At 37.1% G+C, this 18,358-nt stretch overlaps 1 protein-coding gene across 5 annotated transcripts in view; it reads right to left on the bottom strand.

Moving 5' to 3' along the window:
- Nucleotides 1-296: 296 nt before the first annotated feature.
- Nucleotides 297-18,358, bottom strand: part of RUFY3 (RUN and FYVE domain containing 3) — a 69,949-nt gene continuing 51,887 nt past the window's right edge. For 3 of the 5 annotated variants that reach the window (XM_008586438.1, XM_008586437.1, XM_008586439.1), the window contains 8 exons: nt 16,610-16,777; nt 15,925-16,022; nt 11,429-11,548; nt 10,262-10,361; nt 8,482-8,546; nt 5,898-5,925; nt 4,118-4,186; nt 297-1,746 (listed from right to left, as the gene is read on the bottom strand). In XM_008586438.1, coding sequence (XP_008584660.1) covers nt 1,603-1,746; nt 4,118-4,186; nt 5,898-5,925; nt 8,482-8,546; nt 10,262-10,361; nt 11,429-11,548; nt 15,925-16,022; nt 16,610-16,777 — 792 coding nt within the window. In that variant the 3' untranslated portion in view covers nt 297-1,602. Of the gene's footprint in view, nt 1,747-4,117; nt 4,187-5,897; nt 5,926-8,481; nt 8,547-10,261; nt 10,362-11,428; nt 11,549-13,949; nt 14,316-15,924; nt 16,023-16,609; nt 16,778-18,358 lie in introns of those variants that run through there. The other 2 variants (XM_008586440.1, XM_008586441.1) reach the window with 1 other exon arrangement.

The following is an 18,358-nucleotide window of genomic DNA, read 5'->3' as shown; positions in this document are numbered from 1 at the left end:
AGGCTGCACTAATAACCATATATCTTTGGGGTTTTGCTTAAAAATATAGAGGCTAATTCTAAGTAAATCTCAAGCGACTCATTACTTACTCCTCCTTACATTACATGTTATGGAGCTCCCTAATTATAAAATAGCTTTTGCTAATTTAGGATAATTCTCATTTTGTCCATTTTTGTTCCCCACATTATGTGTAGTGCCTAACAGTGATGGCTTATGTAGGTGGCCTACAAATCAGAATGAAGACTCAAAGCATAAATATACTATTTTAAGGGAAAAAAAGAATCAACAAAACAGGCTAGAATTATTGCATTTTATTTTTCTCTAGTACTCTTAAACTTCAGCCTCACCAAGTAACAGGCCAGACTTATGGAATAACAACTCTTTCCTAGGCTGTAACCCTTTCCAGGAGATAGAATTTATCAAATCGTATGGTCCAGGATGTTTCCACCCCAGAATTCTAAACCAGTCACAAAGTCGTATCTTCTTAGGTTTTAATTAGAATCAAACAATCTAGACGCATGTAACATAATCAAAATAGTATACACCATTTCTTTCCTTCCATTGCTGAATGCACTTCTCTCTTTATCCCCAAAGGGTTTGTTACAGGAGATGTTTAAGTATTGTCCTTTCCAAGACATCTGTCTACCAGCTCTGCTTCTTGGCTTAGAATAAGGAAGGAATTCCTTACTCAAGAAATGATTTAGTAAATATTCTCTAAATTTGTTCTCAACCATCAACAAATGAAACTTGTTTTACTCTATACTTGACTTAGCTTTGCTTTAATCAGTACTTTCTATCTGCAAAAGCCAAAGCTCATCTTTAAAATTTACAATTTCCATTATGACTTGGAGAGGAGGGAGTAACTGGGGAAGAGAGTTGGCTTGTTTCAGGTAGGAGATTCTGAAAAGGGCAGATAACTTATGAAGTCATTAGATGGAAAAATGACAAATGTTCTTTCTTCTGGTAATGAAAACACTTGCAGGCCAAGACCAGAAAATTCTGGTCCTGAAAGTATAATATATTACAATATTGTTTTCAATACATTCAGAATTTATATTACTCTATAATATCTTTTCCCTGAGTTTGGGTTCACAGTTTGGTAGAGAGCCTTTAAAAGAAGAGGTAGTTAGTGGGGGTGAAGAGAAAACAATGCTTATGTCTAGCAGCACCTGGGAAATATGTAATATCTGCCATTTTAATCTCAGTTAACATTTATCTTCCCCCCAAGAATCTGCAACTATAATAGCGGGAGATGATCATTTTCCTTTTTATTCTTATCTGCTTGGAGTTGCTCTCCTGTAACATCTACCCCAGTATTATCATCACTTCATAAGAATGAATGGACCTTCCAGAGATGTGCTATGAAATAAACCCTGCGAAGTGGGGTTGTTCAGATTTAGAAGAGAAAAGCTCAACTGAGTAACTTTTATTTATACAGTCATTAAGGAAAATAAGTAAAGTTTCCAGCACCTCTAACCACTGCCTTTTCTCCCTGGACCTGGTTTACTTAAATCACCCTAAAGCCCTGGGCTTTAGAGGATCCTGACCTGTAACAGAGAATGGCTCTGGGTGAACGTTTTGGTCCAGGTCTTGGCCCCAGTCTTATGATGGGCTGGCTGAATACTGCTTCATCAGATGCTTGTGACAGGGATTGCAAACTCGCTCAGGCTTGATACTTGAAGGAAGAGGCAGTTCATTCGTTGAACAGGCATTACAGAAGGTTCCTCTGCAGTTCTTACACACATTCTACAAAAAGAAGAGGAGGTAAGTAAGGAATACAAGAGGAGCAAGGCACAGGATGCATGGTATATGGAAGGCCAAATATGGTAAATGCTCAATGCCTAATCAAATATGGACTGAATGTTTGCTATGTGCCACACGGTATCTGACCACAGCCTCAGTCTACAAGGAAGCTTACAGTTTAGTACTTAGATCTAAATGAAGAGAAGAAGCAGTGCCACAGAATCGAAAAGGACAGATAATACACAAATTATTATTTTTGGCGTACATTTCATACTTTTGTTCCCTATATTCACTTTTAGGTGGGCTAATTTTAAAATTAGTTTGCAAGTACTTATGCATACTCCAAAAAATGCACTGGCCTAGCAATTGATTGGGTACACAGCCTAGGATTAAAAAATTTGCTGAGTATGAACTGCAAGTATAACTTTAAAAAAAATTTTTTTAAAAAAAGATGACCGGTAAGGGGATCTTAACCCTTGACTTGGTGTTGTCAGCACCACGCCCACCCAGTGAGCTAACCAGCCATCCCTAAAAGGGATCTGAACCTGTAGCCTTGGTGTCATCAGCACCACACTCTCCCGAGTGAGCCATGGGCCAGCCCAGAAATTTTTTTTTTCCCTTTTGTCTTTTTTCGTGACCGGCATCGGATCGCAACCCTCAGTGTCGCTTTTTTTTTCCCTTTTGTCTTTTTTCGTGACCGGCATCGGATCGCAACCCTCAGTGTCGCTTTTTTTTTCCCTTTTGTCTTTTTTCGTGACCGGCATCGGATCGCAACCCTCAGTGTCGCTTTTTTTTTCCCTTTTGTCTTTTTTCGTGACCGGCATCGGATCGCAACCCTCAGTGTCGCGCCCGTACCGGACCGGGACCGGCAACAGGATCGCAACCCTCGGTGTTGCGCCTGCACCTCGCTCAGCCAGTGAGCGGCCGGTCTGTATGTGGGATCCAAACCCTCGGCGGGAGCGCCGCCGCGCTCCCAAGCGGTGCACTGTAGCAGTGCGCCACCGGGCCGGCCCAGAAAGTATAATTTTTAATACACTGATGTGCTTAATGATTTCCCGTGAAGTTCTACAAGCACAACCTTTGGGATATCAGTGCAGTAGGAGTATAGCTTCCTGTATCACGTTTATAGGGAAATTGGTCTCTCTATAAACATTTTGAATCTTTAGTGGCCAAGCTCTGGGAGAGAATGTGGTCACTATGGCAGTGTCACTGGTAAGGCTGTGATAGGGTGGTGCATACAGAGCTCCACAGGTCATATATCAAAGACTGTGAAGAATACTTTCCCCTGTGAAATGCTGCTTTCATCCCAAACAATTCACCTTCTTGAGGGTACAGTGGAGTAGGGGTCTTTGTTATTTGAAAGCCAGAGAGGAGTTTTCCTCTAAGATAATGAAGTTACTCTGTATGGCTTTGAAGAGAAAAGCCAGAATTAGATTAGCAGTTTCTTCTATTTTGGAACATATTTCTACAACTACAACTTCCAATTCTATAAAGGCAGTTCATCTGTTGTCTGATTCTGCTAATTTAAGACTAGGTCACATTATATTTTGCTTGTTAAAATTCAGCATGATCACAAACAGTGGTGTTCGGGTTGTAATCCAGAATTTGGGCATGTTTCCTGTCTTCCCAGCACTTTTGTCTTACCCCCATTGGTACATACATTTTTTGAATATCAGCTATGAACTGGGCACTGTACTAGATGCTGGAGAATACAACTGTGAGCAGGACACAGTTCCAACTATCAAGAGTACTCATTCTTTCTGAATGCTTCCTTCACTCTGCCTACTCTAGGAAAACAAACGGGGAAGGTGCTCATGCAGAGACCCTTGAGGGAAAAACAAGTGCTCTGGTGGGGAGAGCCCGTTTTCCTCCGTTCTGAGCAGGAGGGAGTACTGGAAGGAGTCTAGACTTCGGAGTGAAAGTCGGGTTGGAAATTGGACTCTGCCACTCATGACTTGGATAACTTTGGGAAATGCACTTAACATCTCTGAGTCCAAGGTTCTTCAGCTATAAAATGATGGCACAAAGGACATAAGCTTCACAAGTACAGGGACTTGGTCCACTTTGTGCATTATTCTTTCTCCATCAAATGGAATAGCACATTCTACACAGTAGGTGCTCAATAAATATTTTATTTATAAATTTATATTTGCTTATTTGTTTTGAATTATATATATTTATTTATTTTAATGGAGATTTACTGATAAGAATTATGATGACTGAGGTACTGATAAATGCTTGCTCCTTTTGCTTTTCGTTCCCCGCTCAGCACTGTAAAGAGTGCGCTCTGTACTTTACATGGCAAAGTCCCTATTAGCGGTTAGTGGTGCAGTCAATATCCCTATGAAGAACCTGTTCATTTCTCACCAGTTACCTGTGTTAGGCTGCCATCTTCTTGGCACAGTTGACACACATGTGGCTTTTCAGAGAGCAACAGTTGGTCCTAAACCATATAGTGAGCTAGTTAGTTTCCCATAGTGGCAGAACTCTTAATACTTTCAGAATATGCATTTTTAAAAGCTACATAATTAATATAACCACACTACAGACTATCTGCAAACTAAAGAAAAAAATTACATGTAGCCTTGCCACCTTAATACAACTCTGATAATCTTATCATTTTCCTTCCAGCTCTTTTAATTTTTATAATAAAGTAACATGTGATTTTATTTCTAAAAAGAAAATTCAAACATACTGAAGTATAAAGTGAAAAGTTTAAAAAACTGCCCCATCCCTCTACCATAGAGAATGGAAAGCAGTAGGCTTCATTTTAGATTCTAATAGGTAAATGACATGGGTAACCTAGACACAATAGCATTTATTGTCTTTCTTATGGGGTTGTCATATACTATTGTATTCACAAAGTGTTTACAACCATTTATGTTAGCTTATGTCTTTTTTAATTTAATTTTATTTATTTTAACTTCTCAATATACATGGTAGTAGATTTTCGTGTCCCTTTACCCGTTTCTCTTTGCCCCCCCCACCCCTCCCCCCAACTACATCATATCTGTTCACTTGTCTTAACAAGTTCAAGGAATTGTTGTGATTGTTGTCTTTTTTAACTTCTCAATATACATTGTAGTTGATTTTTGTGTCCCTTTACCCGTTCCTTTTTCTCCCCTTCCTCTCTCCCCTTCCCCCACTACATCATATCTGTTCACTTGTCTTAACAAGTTCAAGGAATTGTTGTGATTGTTGTCTTCTCCTCCCCCTCACTTATTTATTTATTTATTTTTAGCTCCCACAAATAAGTGAGAACATGTGGTATTTCTCTTTCTGTGCCTGACTTGTTTCACTTAATATAATTTTCTCTAAGTCCATCTATGTGGTTGCAAATGGGAGTATTTCATTCTTTTTTACAGCAGAGTAGAATTCCATTGTGTAGATATACCACAGTTTCCTTATCCACTCATCTGATGATGTACATTTGGGCTGGTTCCAACTCTTGGCTATTGTAAATAGTGCTGCAATAAAAATGGGAGTACAGGTATCCTTTTGGCATGATGATTTCCATTCCTCTCGGTATATTCCCAGCAGTGGAATAGCTGGGTCACATGGCAGATCTATCTGTAATTGTTTGAGGAACCTCCATACCATTTTCCATAAAGGCTGAACCATTTTGCAGTCTCACTAACAGCGTGTGAGTGTTCCTTTTTCTCCACGACCTCGCCAGCATTTATCATTCTGTTTTTAGGATATTAGTCATCCTAACTGGAGTGAGATGGTATCTCAAAGTGGTTTTGAGCTTATTTCTAAGTGATTTTTTTCTCTCCATTTTATGTACAGGAAAACTAAAAGAGAGATAAAGTGAGCTCTCCTAGGTCTCATAGTATGAGAGTACTTCAAAAAGTTCATGGAAAGATTACTATTATCTTTTAATTCTGTTTTTCCATGAACTTTTTGAAGTATCTGTGTATGTCAGATAATTTCAAATAAGTGAGAACTACCATTTACTTAGCAAATTGCTCAAAGCTGTGCTATTCCTGTGGGAGCTTCAGGCAATACATTTGTTTAGAACATTATTAAAAGGATGGTACACAGAAGACTATACTCATTCATCTTCCTCCCATCCTACCTTGTTTACTGGCTAGGCATGGTACAACCAACCTCATAGCTTATATGAGATGTTTTAAAACAGGAAGCTCAGTTACCTGTTCATCCATAGGGTGAGACTGCAGCCTACAATGGAGAATTTAAAACACATAGCAACTTAATATACTTCCATTATATCATCTCAATTAAAAGCTCAGAAGACAAACACTTTAAAACAAGCAATACTGTAGTTCTTTTAAACTGCTGGGAACAACATAATTATTAATCTTGATCTCCAAGGAGAAGAAATTTTGGTTGTTAATCTATTACTGGAATCTGACCCTTGACTTACATAATGGTTCCCACTTAAAAACAGATTTGGAATTATATTTTATGTTTACTTTTTACTACCAAGAAAATAGTTAGCATTTATGTTTCTCAACATGTAAAACTTGAATGGCTCATTGGCCCTATAGCTTTTTTCCTATCTGATATTATGGAAATCTATCCATTATCACACATCCACTCTCCCAAATAATCTTACAACGTGAGCTTTAGCAAATTAATCAGGGAAAGGGAAATGAATGAGATTGCCACAGGAAAACCCATTCAGGCTGAGATATTTCTTCATGAGACTAAGCTGAGCTAACCCTGATTTCCCCAACTTGGAATAGAATGTAAACAAGAGAAGCAAAGCACACTCTTGGTTCTGAGGAAAATGGACCACAGATTATAGTAGTTCCTATTCTCTTTGATTGAGTGGCATTGTGATCACCAGACATATACCATATGGGGTGACTGGATTTTCAGATGTTCCTTGGACCATAATCCCAGGAAACTCAGTATATCTTATGATTGCAGTTCTGACCAGGATAGGAAGCTGCTATTATGTAGTGCAGAGACAAAGGACGTAAAAACAGAAGTCATAATAAGCAGAGGCAACTTGGGTATGTAATCTAGCCTATCTGTGGTCCTCAGTTTTCTCATCTGCAAAGCAGGAATAGATAATTATACTTTTGTAAGGAGAATTAAATTTGTAAGGAGATGATGAATGTGAAACATTCTTTCTAAGCTGCAGAACATAATACAGATATAAGGAAGTATTGTCTTACATCCCCAGGGCCCAAATCAGAACTTGGCATTTAACAGACACTCCTGATTGTTCCAGTAAATGACTTGATTTTAGTCTGGAGCTAGGCTGACCTTGAGAGGCACTTGGAAGCCCAGGTTAATTTTATGGCCTTTCTAGTTTCCTTCTCTGTGCCCATGCTAATCTGCAATGTTAGAGGGGCTATAGTTTAAGGTTAGTCTTGGGTCAAACTATGCTCTACGGGAGCAAAATTAAAGACTTTGGAATCATTCTGACCTTGGAGGAAGGAAAAAGGTATTTATGCTAAGCACCTGCATAATCAGCCTAGGGTTGGACCATGTGATTTCTCTTCTCTGGTATCTACTTTAACTCCAGATGACACACTACCTCATTCTTAAGGTGTCAAAGCCTGGAAAGGGACAGCTGTCCCAAATGGACATTGTATAGTTCTCTCAAAACACCTTCTTGGTATCTTTTCTCATCACTGAATACTTCCCCTCTCACGTCTTCCCCCCTTTTATATAGACTTATATTTTTAGAGTTTTAGGTTCACAGCAAAATAGAATAGAAAGTACACAGATTTTCCATATACCCCTGCCCCACCCCCAGTCTCCCCCATTATCAATATGCTGCACGAGAATGGTACACATTTGTTACACTCGATGAACCTATATTGACACATCATTATCACTATAGTTTACATTAAGGTTCACTCTTTGTGTTGGACATTCTATGGGTTTGGATAAATGTATGGACATGTATCTACCATTACAGTGAACAGAAGAGTTTCACTGCCCTAAAAGTCCTCTGTGCTCTGCCTATTCATCCCCCACCTCCCCCAACCTCTGGCAACCACTTATTTTTTCTCTTGTCTCCATAGTTTTGCCTTTTCCAGAATGTCATATGGTTGGACCTCCTTCATTTTTTCATGCAGTGGCACTATGTAATATTTTGTTATGTCTCTAACCTGCTAAAATAACAAAGTCAGCTTTCTCAAAACAATCCTGTGCTCTTCATAGTGAGCAAACCAGATGAAGAATTCAGAAAAAGTAATGAGTTAAGCTGTTTGAGACCCTTAATAGAAAGGAGAAATAACAGATAAGGAAAATGAGATTATTTTTTGAAACTTAGCACATAGATGGAAACAAGTCATACTCAAATACATTTAAGAACCTAAGAATTTGTATGACTTGTGCTCCATTCTCTTGGGATACCAATTCAGGAAAGATTGAGAAATAAACCTTTAAGTGATAATTTGAGTTTGGGATTAATTAGGGAAGAGTCAGAAGACAGCCTGATTACCCTTCTTTCTTCTGAAATGGCCTAATAATTTTCTTTTTGTGGGTATTCCATATGAGGAACTGAACCCTTGACCTTGGTGTTACAAGGCTTTACTCTAACCAACTGAGCTAACCAGCCTGCCCCTTACTGGGTTTAAATACATGTTATCTGGTTTATTATTTACTCACTTTCCCTTCAAAATGTCTTTCTGGCATATTAATCTTACAAGTCAGTGTCTGTTCTGTGTCAACGCCAATATATACCAAAAGCTCCTCCTTTCCCACCACCCAAAAATAACTTCATATCTTAGTTAATATTTGATTAACAAACACCTGTGGCTTTCTTCCAAGGGCTTTTTTAGTTTAACATTTTCCTCTTGAATTTTGTGCTTCCCATCCTGCCAAAAGAAAACAGCCCAATTTATTAATTATTCAGAATGCTAAACAATGATGTTGCAGATATTTTCTTCTGCAATGCCTTAGTTTGGGTATAAAGCTCAGTAGCTATTTTATTGATTTATTTATTTTTAAATTAGGGAAGGGCTCTAACTTTCAAGCATGTTTCCTCATTCTCTGCTCTAAGTAATTTCTTCACTATTCTGATAGTTTGCAATAAAATACCTAAGATTCAAATAAAATTCAGAAAATACCCTATATACTTGCAAAGTGGGCTCAGGATATCAGTTACCTCTTAGGAAAATAGAATTGTTTTTTTCCTGACTGAGCTCTGAAAAATAGGCAAAACAAAGCATGGCCATATCCAGCAGACTGTGTAGTCCTCTGGACACTCAAGTAGATGCCCCAATGCCACAACAACTTCTACAGCCTATGCAACTCAAGGAGTTTTCTACTCGGCAGGACCAATGTAAAGTTCCAAAGTGCATTTCTACCAATGCTCTCAAGCCCTGCTTGGGCAGTTTTTAGGGACAAGTACTTTCTGTGGCATACAAACACCCTGTTGCCTGCCTTAAACTGCTGCGTATGTGCTGCCAAAATGGGAATATGTGTTCTTAGACCACTTAAGTATCAAGAAAAAGAGGTCAATACAATATTACCCTCCTGGAAACCCCACTGCAGGGCAATTTGAGATTGAAAAACTTAAAGCCTCATTGGAAAAATTGGGTAAGATAGGCCAAGATTTTAAGTAAATCTCTGTAATCCCTTTAGATCTTATGTTCACTAAACTAACATAACAAAGATAGCATGCTACACAGAGTGGTTCTTTGCACACTTTAAATTATTTTAGTAATGGGTACTATATAATAAGTTTCCATTTACAATTCTTTTCTACTCTTCAGCAAATTAACAGCTCACTCTCTAGAAATTTTAAATAGGAAGCTTATAAATTTGTCCTGCTTTGTTGCAAATAATATGTACACAAATAGGCAATATTTTCCCTGTGCTTGTCTTTGACACAAAAAGTATTTTATGCTTTTCTGATTTCATTATTTGAATAAGCTGGCTCCTGTTTCCTGGGTCCCAGAGATGATTTTACCCAACTTTAGCTCCCTCATCACTACAAGTGCTGGAGGTCTCTCCTTTCAAGACTGTTCTGTAGAAATTTCTGCTTCTGCTCTTTAAACCACTATGTTTAACCATTATGTTACTTTGCCTTCCCCAAGCCTAGTTCCCTCTCTTTCTGATTATTCTCAAGAGAAGATTGTTGAGTATACTCAAACTGAAATCCTCATGACTTTGGAAAAGGTATACAGAAGCAAATCCACATTTAAGGAAATTCTTTTAAAAGGGAAGTTAGGGTTGCAGAGGGATAATTATACCATATTACTAAAAATATTAGTCAGGAAAAGTCCAAGAAACACATATTTTTGTTAAGATATTTCAATAATCTTACTTTAAAAATTAAAAGGGAAAAGAGGGTCACTGGAAATTATGATTATTAAAATTCCCATTTTCAAATGAAATTAAGTTAGAGTATCCTGGAGGTAGATTCGGACTCAACCTTTCATCTGCTTACTACATCTCTAGTTTGTTATGTGCATACTTGAGGCCACAGCAATTAGGTATGTGATCCATGAAAGAAAATTGACAGACCTATCAAGGTAGCCTCTAAAAATTAAAGTAAGTAAATGAATGGGAGAATAACAAATATTACCATCTTGGGTTCTGGCTTCTGCGAACTCTTCCCTGTGATGCTCCTGCTGTTTTGTAACCTTCTTTCTTTTTCCTGTTTTAGTTCTAACTCAAGTTGGTTCCTGGGACAGGTGGGAGAGGAAAAGGATGAAAATCTAGATTTCTGTACTCATTTTCTCTAAAGAATGCCAAACCCTTTTCTTAAAGTTCAGTAATTAAATTTTAATATTTGATTAATAAAAAGTTACCGGACAACATATGGAACAATCATATATTGTTCTAAAGCTTTAAAGTTCTAAAATACAATAAAACCAATAACACTAAGATACATAAAACATGTTTCATTTGTCTTAGAGGATAAAGAATGTACTTTAGGATCTCCCAATGCCGTCACCACTCTGAACATCAATATTTTATATTAATTTTAATGAAGAGTTGTGGACAATTAGTAGGATTTGCTATAACTAAAAGACAGTATTTATAAATTTTCGGCAACATATAGTATGAAAGATCAGATATAGTTTCACTTCATATTAATTGGCTGGTCTTTCTTTACAGTTATGTGTTCAATCCCCAGTTACACCATCAATCATTAGTGTCTTTAGTAGCTATGTGCTTTATGTTCAAACAAAGTTCTATTTGAAGTCAGTGGTTTCAGCACAGAAATGAGTCTCATTTGAGTGATAATATAGAAGAATAGTTAAGGGCTTAGAGTTAAACAGGTTTTTAAATGATAATTTTGCCACTTATTAGCTTCACTGTGTGCATCTGGACACATTAAACCCCTCTATGCTTTAATTTCATCTGAAAGTGGGGGAAATAATATCCCCTACTAATAGGGTTGATGTGAAGATATTAGGAGATTGCATGTGAAGGACTTTGTAAAGTATCTGGCATACAGTAAGAATTCAGGAAATGGCTAATATTATTATTAGTGTTGTGTTGGCTATTAATTACTATTTATCTGGGACCTTGGGCTCTAATTTCCTAATTCTTTGATCACAAAGGATGTCGATGGAATTTTCGGAATATTGATGTATGTGAAAATTTCTGAGTTCCAATTCCAGAGAAAGGACATTGCAAAGACATTGTTGAGATGACTGGACATCATGAGACCCCTCCTTCTCTTTCTGTCTAGCCTTAGAATTACCCATGACCACCCTGTCAGCTCAAGATGCCCTCTCTTCACCGCTGCCTGGTGAGCTCTTCCACTTCCAGCTGCAGACTGTTGATCTTGTCTCCGAAGTCCTGTTTGAAGAGCCGGTTGTCCAACTCAGCAGACTGGCGGTCTCGCTCAGCCTGGCGCAATCTGGATGTGAGCCATATGAATTTGTGATAAAAAACAAAAGCCATGGTGGGGAGGAAGACCAAGTTTACAACACAAAATAAAATAACCCAAGGAAGAAGGCATGGGGAGACATAGAGAGGGAAAAAACTTTGCAGGACACAGAGGAAAAAATTATGGGTGAAAAAAGATGGACAAGAAACCAATTCTAAAGAAAAGCAAGATGAAGGTGAACCAGGCAGAGGAAAAGCTGATTTTCCACTTTTTTTTATTCTAGTACTACAGTTTACAGCCATTAGATGATAAACAACAAAACATCACTTTTTTAGAAAATCCATATCCAAAGCCAACCTCAAATACACAGTAATTTAAGTTAAATCCACCTATTTGCATTTTTTATTCCCTAATAGGTTTGGTACTTTGTATTTCTTTTTTACACACATAACTGGAACTTGCAAATGGGCAAACTACCTTCTTACATGTGGAGTTATAACAATTTTCTGGTCCTTTCCTCAGATCATGTATCACACGACATTGTACGTCAACCCTTACCCAGGCTTCAGGTCATTATATAAGGAAAAGCCTGTGTCATCGTTTGGCTGTCTCTTTCCTTTTCCATTCCTATGAAGTGGTGTGTGACTAAGTGGACAAAGAACTCAGCACTGGGACTGTGTAAGACTCCTGACCATATCCTCTGGAAGATTCTGACAGATGTTTTCTTCTAAACTTCTTATAACTTTGCACCTATAAAGAAGCATGTTTTAGAAGGAGAAACATTTGGGGCTTTATATAATAGAATTTAGAAGCATGCTGTGTGTAGTCTTTTTTTTTCAAAAGATGACCAGTAAGGGGATCTTAACCCTTGACTTGGTGTTGTCAGCACCACGCTCACCCAGTGAGCTAACTGGCCATCCCTATATGGGATCCGAACCCACAGTCTTGGTGTTATCAGCACCGCAATAGGGATCTGAACCCACAGTCTTGGTGTTATCAGCACCGCACTCTCCTGAGTGAGCCACGGGCTGGCCCTGTGTGTAGTCTTTAAAAAGTTTTATTTTGGTGTTTTTCACTCCTTTGAAATGCTCATAGAAAAGGTAGCTCATCACCACAACAGGTTGATGAAGATAAGAATACAGTAAGAGCTTTATTTATATAGGTGCAAAACTTTAAGAAATAAAGTAAGCTTAAGAGCACAGGATTTTCCATGAAGTTGGTCTATACTTATGTTCTTTGACTTTGTATTGGTTCAAGTCTACACAAGGGCCTATAAAAGCACGCATGGAATCTATCTTACTCTTTTAATTCTGGTTTTACCAAGGAGAAGGTAAAGAATTTCAACAGCAGAAGTGTTATCTTTGTCCCCATCTAAGCAGCTGAAATGCTGCAAAGCATGCCAGAATGAGAAAGAAGAAAAAAACCCAAATATTTTGTTAAGACCATTTGAATGAATGAAGGCTTATATAAAAGCTTGTCTCCCCAAATCAAAGGCCATAATAAAAATCAGAGTATTTATAGGATTATTTACAATGTAAAGCCTAGAAAGGGTTAGATCTGTGGTCACTTAGAAAAAGAAGCCCTGCTAATATTGCTTGTGGATACCTACTGGGATCGTTATTTTTATACTAAATAATAATAAAGAATATAAGTTTATCATTTATCTATTTCCTACTCTGAAATGTTTTTCTTAATAATGCTTTAATTAATAATTAAATTATTAATTTCTCAGAACACTTAGCAAATCCCCATCTAAACAAAAAGTAAGAGAAACTCCTAAGTAAATGTTTCCAGGTAAGGAATGACAGGCAGGAAATCATCACTCATGTCTATATCTTGTCCTCTTTACTCCAATAGGAAAAGCAAAAAGCAGGATAGATCTGAAAAATGTGTACAGCATTTTTTTAAATAGAAGAGGAGTGTTTTGGTTAAAATTGTTCTCTCTGATACCTAAACAGGGAGTAGAATTGCAGAAAAATGGCAGAGGTAGAAGATGACAAATATTAGGAGGGTTTTCCCAAGCTTCCACATTATTATGTTATCATAAGTTACCTAATTACTAATTTTTCATCTATGTATTTTAAAGAAATGTAAGGATGCTGTTTTTTTTTTTCTCCCCCAAAGTCACTAAGGCAAAAAAGTTGCAAGCAATCTCGGTTACTGAGAGTAGAACGGTAGTGAAATACTAAGTACTTATCCTTGGCTTGGTGATTAATTTATACAAAAAAAGCAAAAAGGGGTCATGGCCTAAGAGACACAGAACTACTTTAGAAGAGTCCAAGTTCACATAGTAGTCACCTCTAGTTCATTACATCGCAATGGCAGAACAGGCTGCTGACAGACATGAACAATGCACCTAGAATCTGATACTATCAAGGACAGGGTTGTAAAGGCATCATTAATATATGTACAGAGCTTCAATTCCCTAGGATTATTTTTACTGGTGTTTTTATTTATTGGTCAAATCAAAAATAATTTCTCAAAGTTTATTTGGCATTTAATTAGGAACTTATACCAAATTTTCTAACTCTGGGAAGGAAATAATAATAAGAAAAAAACCCATCCTATATATCCAACTGTTTTTTTAAAAGTTCAACAAATTCAAAGTCAACTTTTGGAGACATTTTATATAGAGTCAGAGCTTAAATCTAATAACTTTCATATTTCTTCCTTTTACAATTAAGTTGTGATATCAGACTTGCGAAGTAACCAAATGTAAAATGCCTAATGATGTTTTGGGATCAGTTTATTTGCTACACTATTTAAGGTCTTTGCCTGTTTCACCAAATCCTTTTCACTAAATAAAATAAAAATGAAAATGGAGTGAAAGGAGAATGAAAAAAAATGAATAAACAGGAAACACAAAAATAGCAAGAGAATAAGTCAACTTAATGCTCAATGAGATAAGCCATTACGTTAGTTCTATCTGCTTTAAATACCAAGTCAAAAAATCATTGAAAACGTCTGATACATTTCAAAAGCACAATTTATGAACACTAAAATCTATTTGTTAAATCATAAACATATAAATGCTTACAAGCAAGTACTTAGGAACTTTCTTTCCTGGGTAGATTGATATTTTTATTTATCAGCCATACCAGAGGTTTCAAGCTTATTTATTAATTTGCAATTAACTTTTAAGTTAACATTAATATGCATTGCTGTCCAGGATCCTTCCTGGTTAAGAACTACCTAAATAAAAGTAGTCACCCATTCATCCATTCATTCATACATCTACTGAATGAATGCTTTGTACATTCAAGGCACTGTGATATATCCAATGAGGGAACTTAAAAGATTAGTGAACTAACCACAAGGAGCAAATGTGTTGGAAGATAAGATACATATATAAAGGGCTATAAGTTAAAGCAGATGGTGAAAAGTGCCATAAACGGTATGGATAGATATGGATATAAGGCCATGGGAATTCCAAGAATGACAGATCATTTCTAGGTGGGAGAAGGTATCAGAGGAAGCTCTGGGGAGACAGCGTTTGAGCTTGAACATTAAAAAATGTATCTGAAGAAAAAGGGAATGGGAAGAGGAAGAACATTTCTAATTGATAGAACTATTAGGAAAGAAATGGATGGGAAAATGGGAAGCATGTCCAGGGACTATTAGTTTAGTTTTGTTCAAATACAAGAAGGGCAATGAGTGGGTGTTAAAGGTGAAAACACTGAACGACCTTGGGTGTTGTGCTGCATTCAGTCTTGAAATCTCAGTCATTTTTCCTGGCTGCTGAGTCACCAGGAAGAAAACAGAGTTTTCAGACAAACAGAGAAACAGAGTAGCATAGGGAGAAGATATGCTTTGGGCAGACTGAATTGTAGGTACTGGTGGGAGACAGCTGGGCAGAGTATGAAAACTCAAGACTGGTCTCCAGGTAGAGGACAGAGCTGGAGACACACACTAAGGGACAGTGGATGCTACAGAACTATTCGGGAAAACGTACAGAGAAAAGGAAGATGGGAGAGAGGAGAGAAAGGGTTAAAGAAGGGAGAGAAAGATCTAGAATAGATCCTCAGAGGACACCTCTCTCTCAGTACCCCTACATAACGGAGTACCAAAGTATTTAAAGATTTTGGTGATGAACAACAAAATCACAGAACTACAAACGTGTATTTAAAAGTCCTTTCATCCTTGTAAGTATCCTTCCTTTAGCACATGACACTGAAATGGTTAATTAAAGTTCGATGTTCAAAACAGTCGAGAAAGGCTGAAATTTCTTAGTGTTTTCAGTGACATCTTAGAGAAGAGATAAAATTTAATTGGCTTTCTTTCTACCAGCATATCTGATGTTAAGCTGGAAGAATTCATATACTTTGTATTTGCCAAATGCATAGCACATTCTCTTTACTCCCAGCACTGATAGCGTGATGTGTTTCATTAAAAAACAGCACTTTTACCTTTGTTCAAGTTGTTTAATGGTAGCAGCCATCTGATTAGTCTTCTCTTCCAAACGACTGTTTAGTTCACTTTTCTGTTTTACTCCTAAGTCTGAACTCTGTTATGAAAAAGAATTATAAATGACCTATATGACATAAAAGCCTGAAACATTATCACACATGCTTTTTGAACCTAATGGTAAGTGAAAAAGAGAAAAAGAAATGCTCATATAGTTCTATGAGGGGTCTTCAAAAAAATTTATGGAAAGATATGTATTATCTTTTAGTTCCATTTTACCACAAATTTTTTGAAGTATCCTCCTATATCAGTTAATTCCCAAATGGAAAAAAGCCAAAAAGCAATTTGTTTAAAATTAGTATTATTATATGCAGCCTTATTGCAATATCATTAGATTCATCAGTTTGTCAGTTTTCATGTTAGGCTGAAAAGTAGAAACTATCTCATAGGATTAAAAAAGACCCCCATTCCCCTTTACAATGTGAAAAGTAACCATGGTTTTTCAGAACAGCAATACAAGATCCTATGATTGTCTGATTCTTAAATTGGTTTACTGGCAGCTAGCCTCAAAATGAGATGTGACTATTCCCTCTTGTATTTAAAATGTGATTCTAGAGAACAAGAGGAGTGGAAGGTAGCCCCAGGATTTTAGAGAACGAGTGAGTCTATTCCTCACATTTCCCCTACCTGTAGCTTAAAGGCAAGTTCATGCTTGAGAGCCCTGAGGTCATCTAGCTGCTGTCGCAGAGACACCAGAGCATCCTGCTTCTCACAGACATCCTTCTCCAGCATCTTCATAGCCAACTCCATCTCCTGTCTCATGCTGATCTGGATCTCCAGTTCTTTTTCAACATCCTGCCCACAAAGGTGAATAAATTGCTTATTCTTTCTTTCCTCAATTAAGTATAAACCGTAAATTTCACAGGAAAAGGTAAACAAAAACTCTCGGGTCTGAATATTCCGGCAAAATAGCTATAAGCTATCATTCATTTTCAGAGATTTAACAAAAAGAATAATATCAATAACATTTGCTCAATAATGTACAAATCTGAAAAACTTGCTAGGCCAAAGATGGTGCGATTTAATATGTCTAAAACACGCACATACTTGAGGTACTTCATTAGACACTGAGACAACTGATGTCATATCCCATTACAGAAATTTATATAAAGTGTTACAGTAGTCAGCACAAAATAAAGCAGTTGCTATTCTCTTAAATTTAAATGTTGATAAATTCAAGATCCCAAGGAATCCAGAAGATACTCTGGATCCCCAGAGTAACATCTCCATTACTAGGAATGGTCAACATAGCTGACTGAATTTTCACTGAATTTTAGCTGACTGAATTCACTTGACATGAAACCCTTTTGTTTCAACCATTATTGTTGCAACATTATTTGGATGATCAAAGATACAAAGACCGGAGTTTCGTCTGCTTCCACACTGTGCCCAGGGCAATCTTATTGTGATAAAAGGATATGAAAAATTTTAAGATTTTTATCATGTGCCACTTAACTGAGACTCCTGTGTTTACATGATTGGCATGATAGAAAATGAATCATACCACTTCTTAAAATGTTGACATATTTCTAGGACCCTCCTTATAGAAAGTATTTTGAGATCACACAGAAGACAAATGCTTATTATTTCGAGATTATTAGAATAATATTGCTGTGTTTTCAGAAAACCTGACATTCTATTATACATTGTTAATTTGTAATAACTTTTTAGTACAAAGTAAGTCACTCCTTATTTTCAGACTTTTTCCTGTTCTTACAGACACTATGAGGGGTCCTTTTGTTTGTCATGCTATCTGAAATTCAGGAAGAGTTAATGTACTAATATCAGGGATTATTCATATATTAACACTAATAACTGGAAGAAAATATATTTCAAGAATAGTGTTCCTTTTTATAAATTCTTTGATATATTTTTCTGTTTATATCTAAGAACAAGAATAAATTTAGAAATGACAGCTAAAAATAAAGAGTATAATTCTATATTAATGATATATATTTAGTAACAGGAAGAAGAGCTGCCTCCTCCAAGAAGACACAGCAGTATCTTTGCAGGGGTGAGGACTAAAGTAGGTGTGGGGATTGTATAGTTTAAAAAAGTAGGTTCTAGGGGCCGGCCCGGTGGCGCACTGCTACAGTGCGCTGCTTGGGAGCATGGTGGCGCTCCCGCCGAGGGTTCGGATCCCACATACAGACCGGTTCCCGCTCACTGGCTGAGCGAGGTGTGGCCGCAACACCGAGGTTTGCGATCCCGTTGCCGGTCCTGGTCCGGTACGGGCACGACACTGAGGGTTGCGATCCGTTGCCGGACACAAAAAAAGACAAAAAAAGGAAAAAAAAAAAAAAAAAAAAAGAAGGTTTTACGTACCTAATTTTCCTTTTATAAAAACTATAAAATCAAACGAAAAAAAAAAAAGAA

This window comes from Galeopterus variegatus, unplaced genomic scaffold (genome assembly GCF_000696425.1).
Source record: "Galeopterus variegatus unplaced genomic scaffold, G_variegatus-3.0.2 Scaffold3984, whole genome shotgun sequence".
NCBI classification, from domain to species: domain Eukaryota; kingdom Metazoa; phylum Chordata; class Mammalia; order Dermoptera; family Cynocephalidae; genus Galeopterus; species Galeopterus variegatus.
Note: the sequence above shows the minus strand (reverse complement) of the source record. Positions and strands in the feature narration are given on the sequence as shown.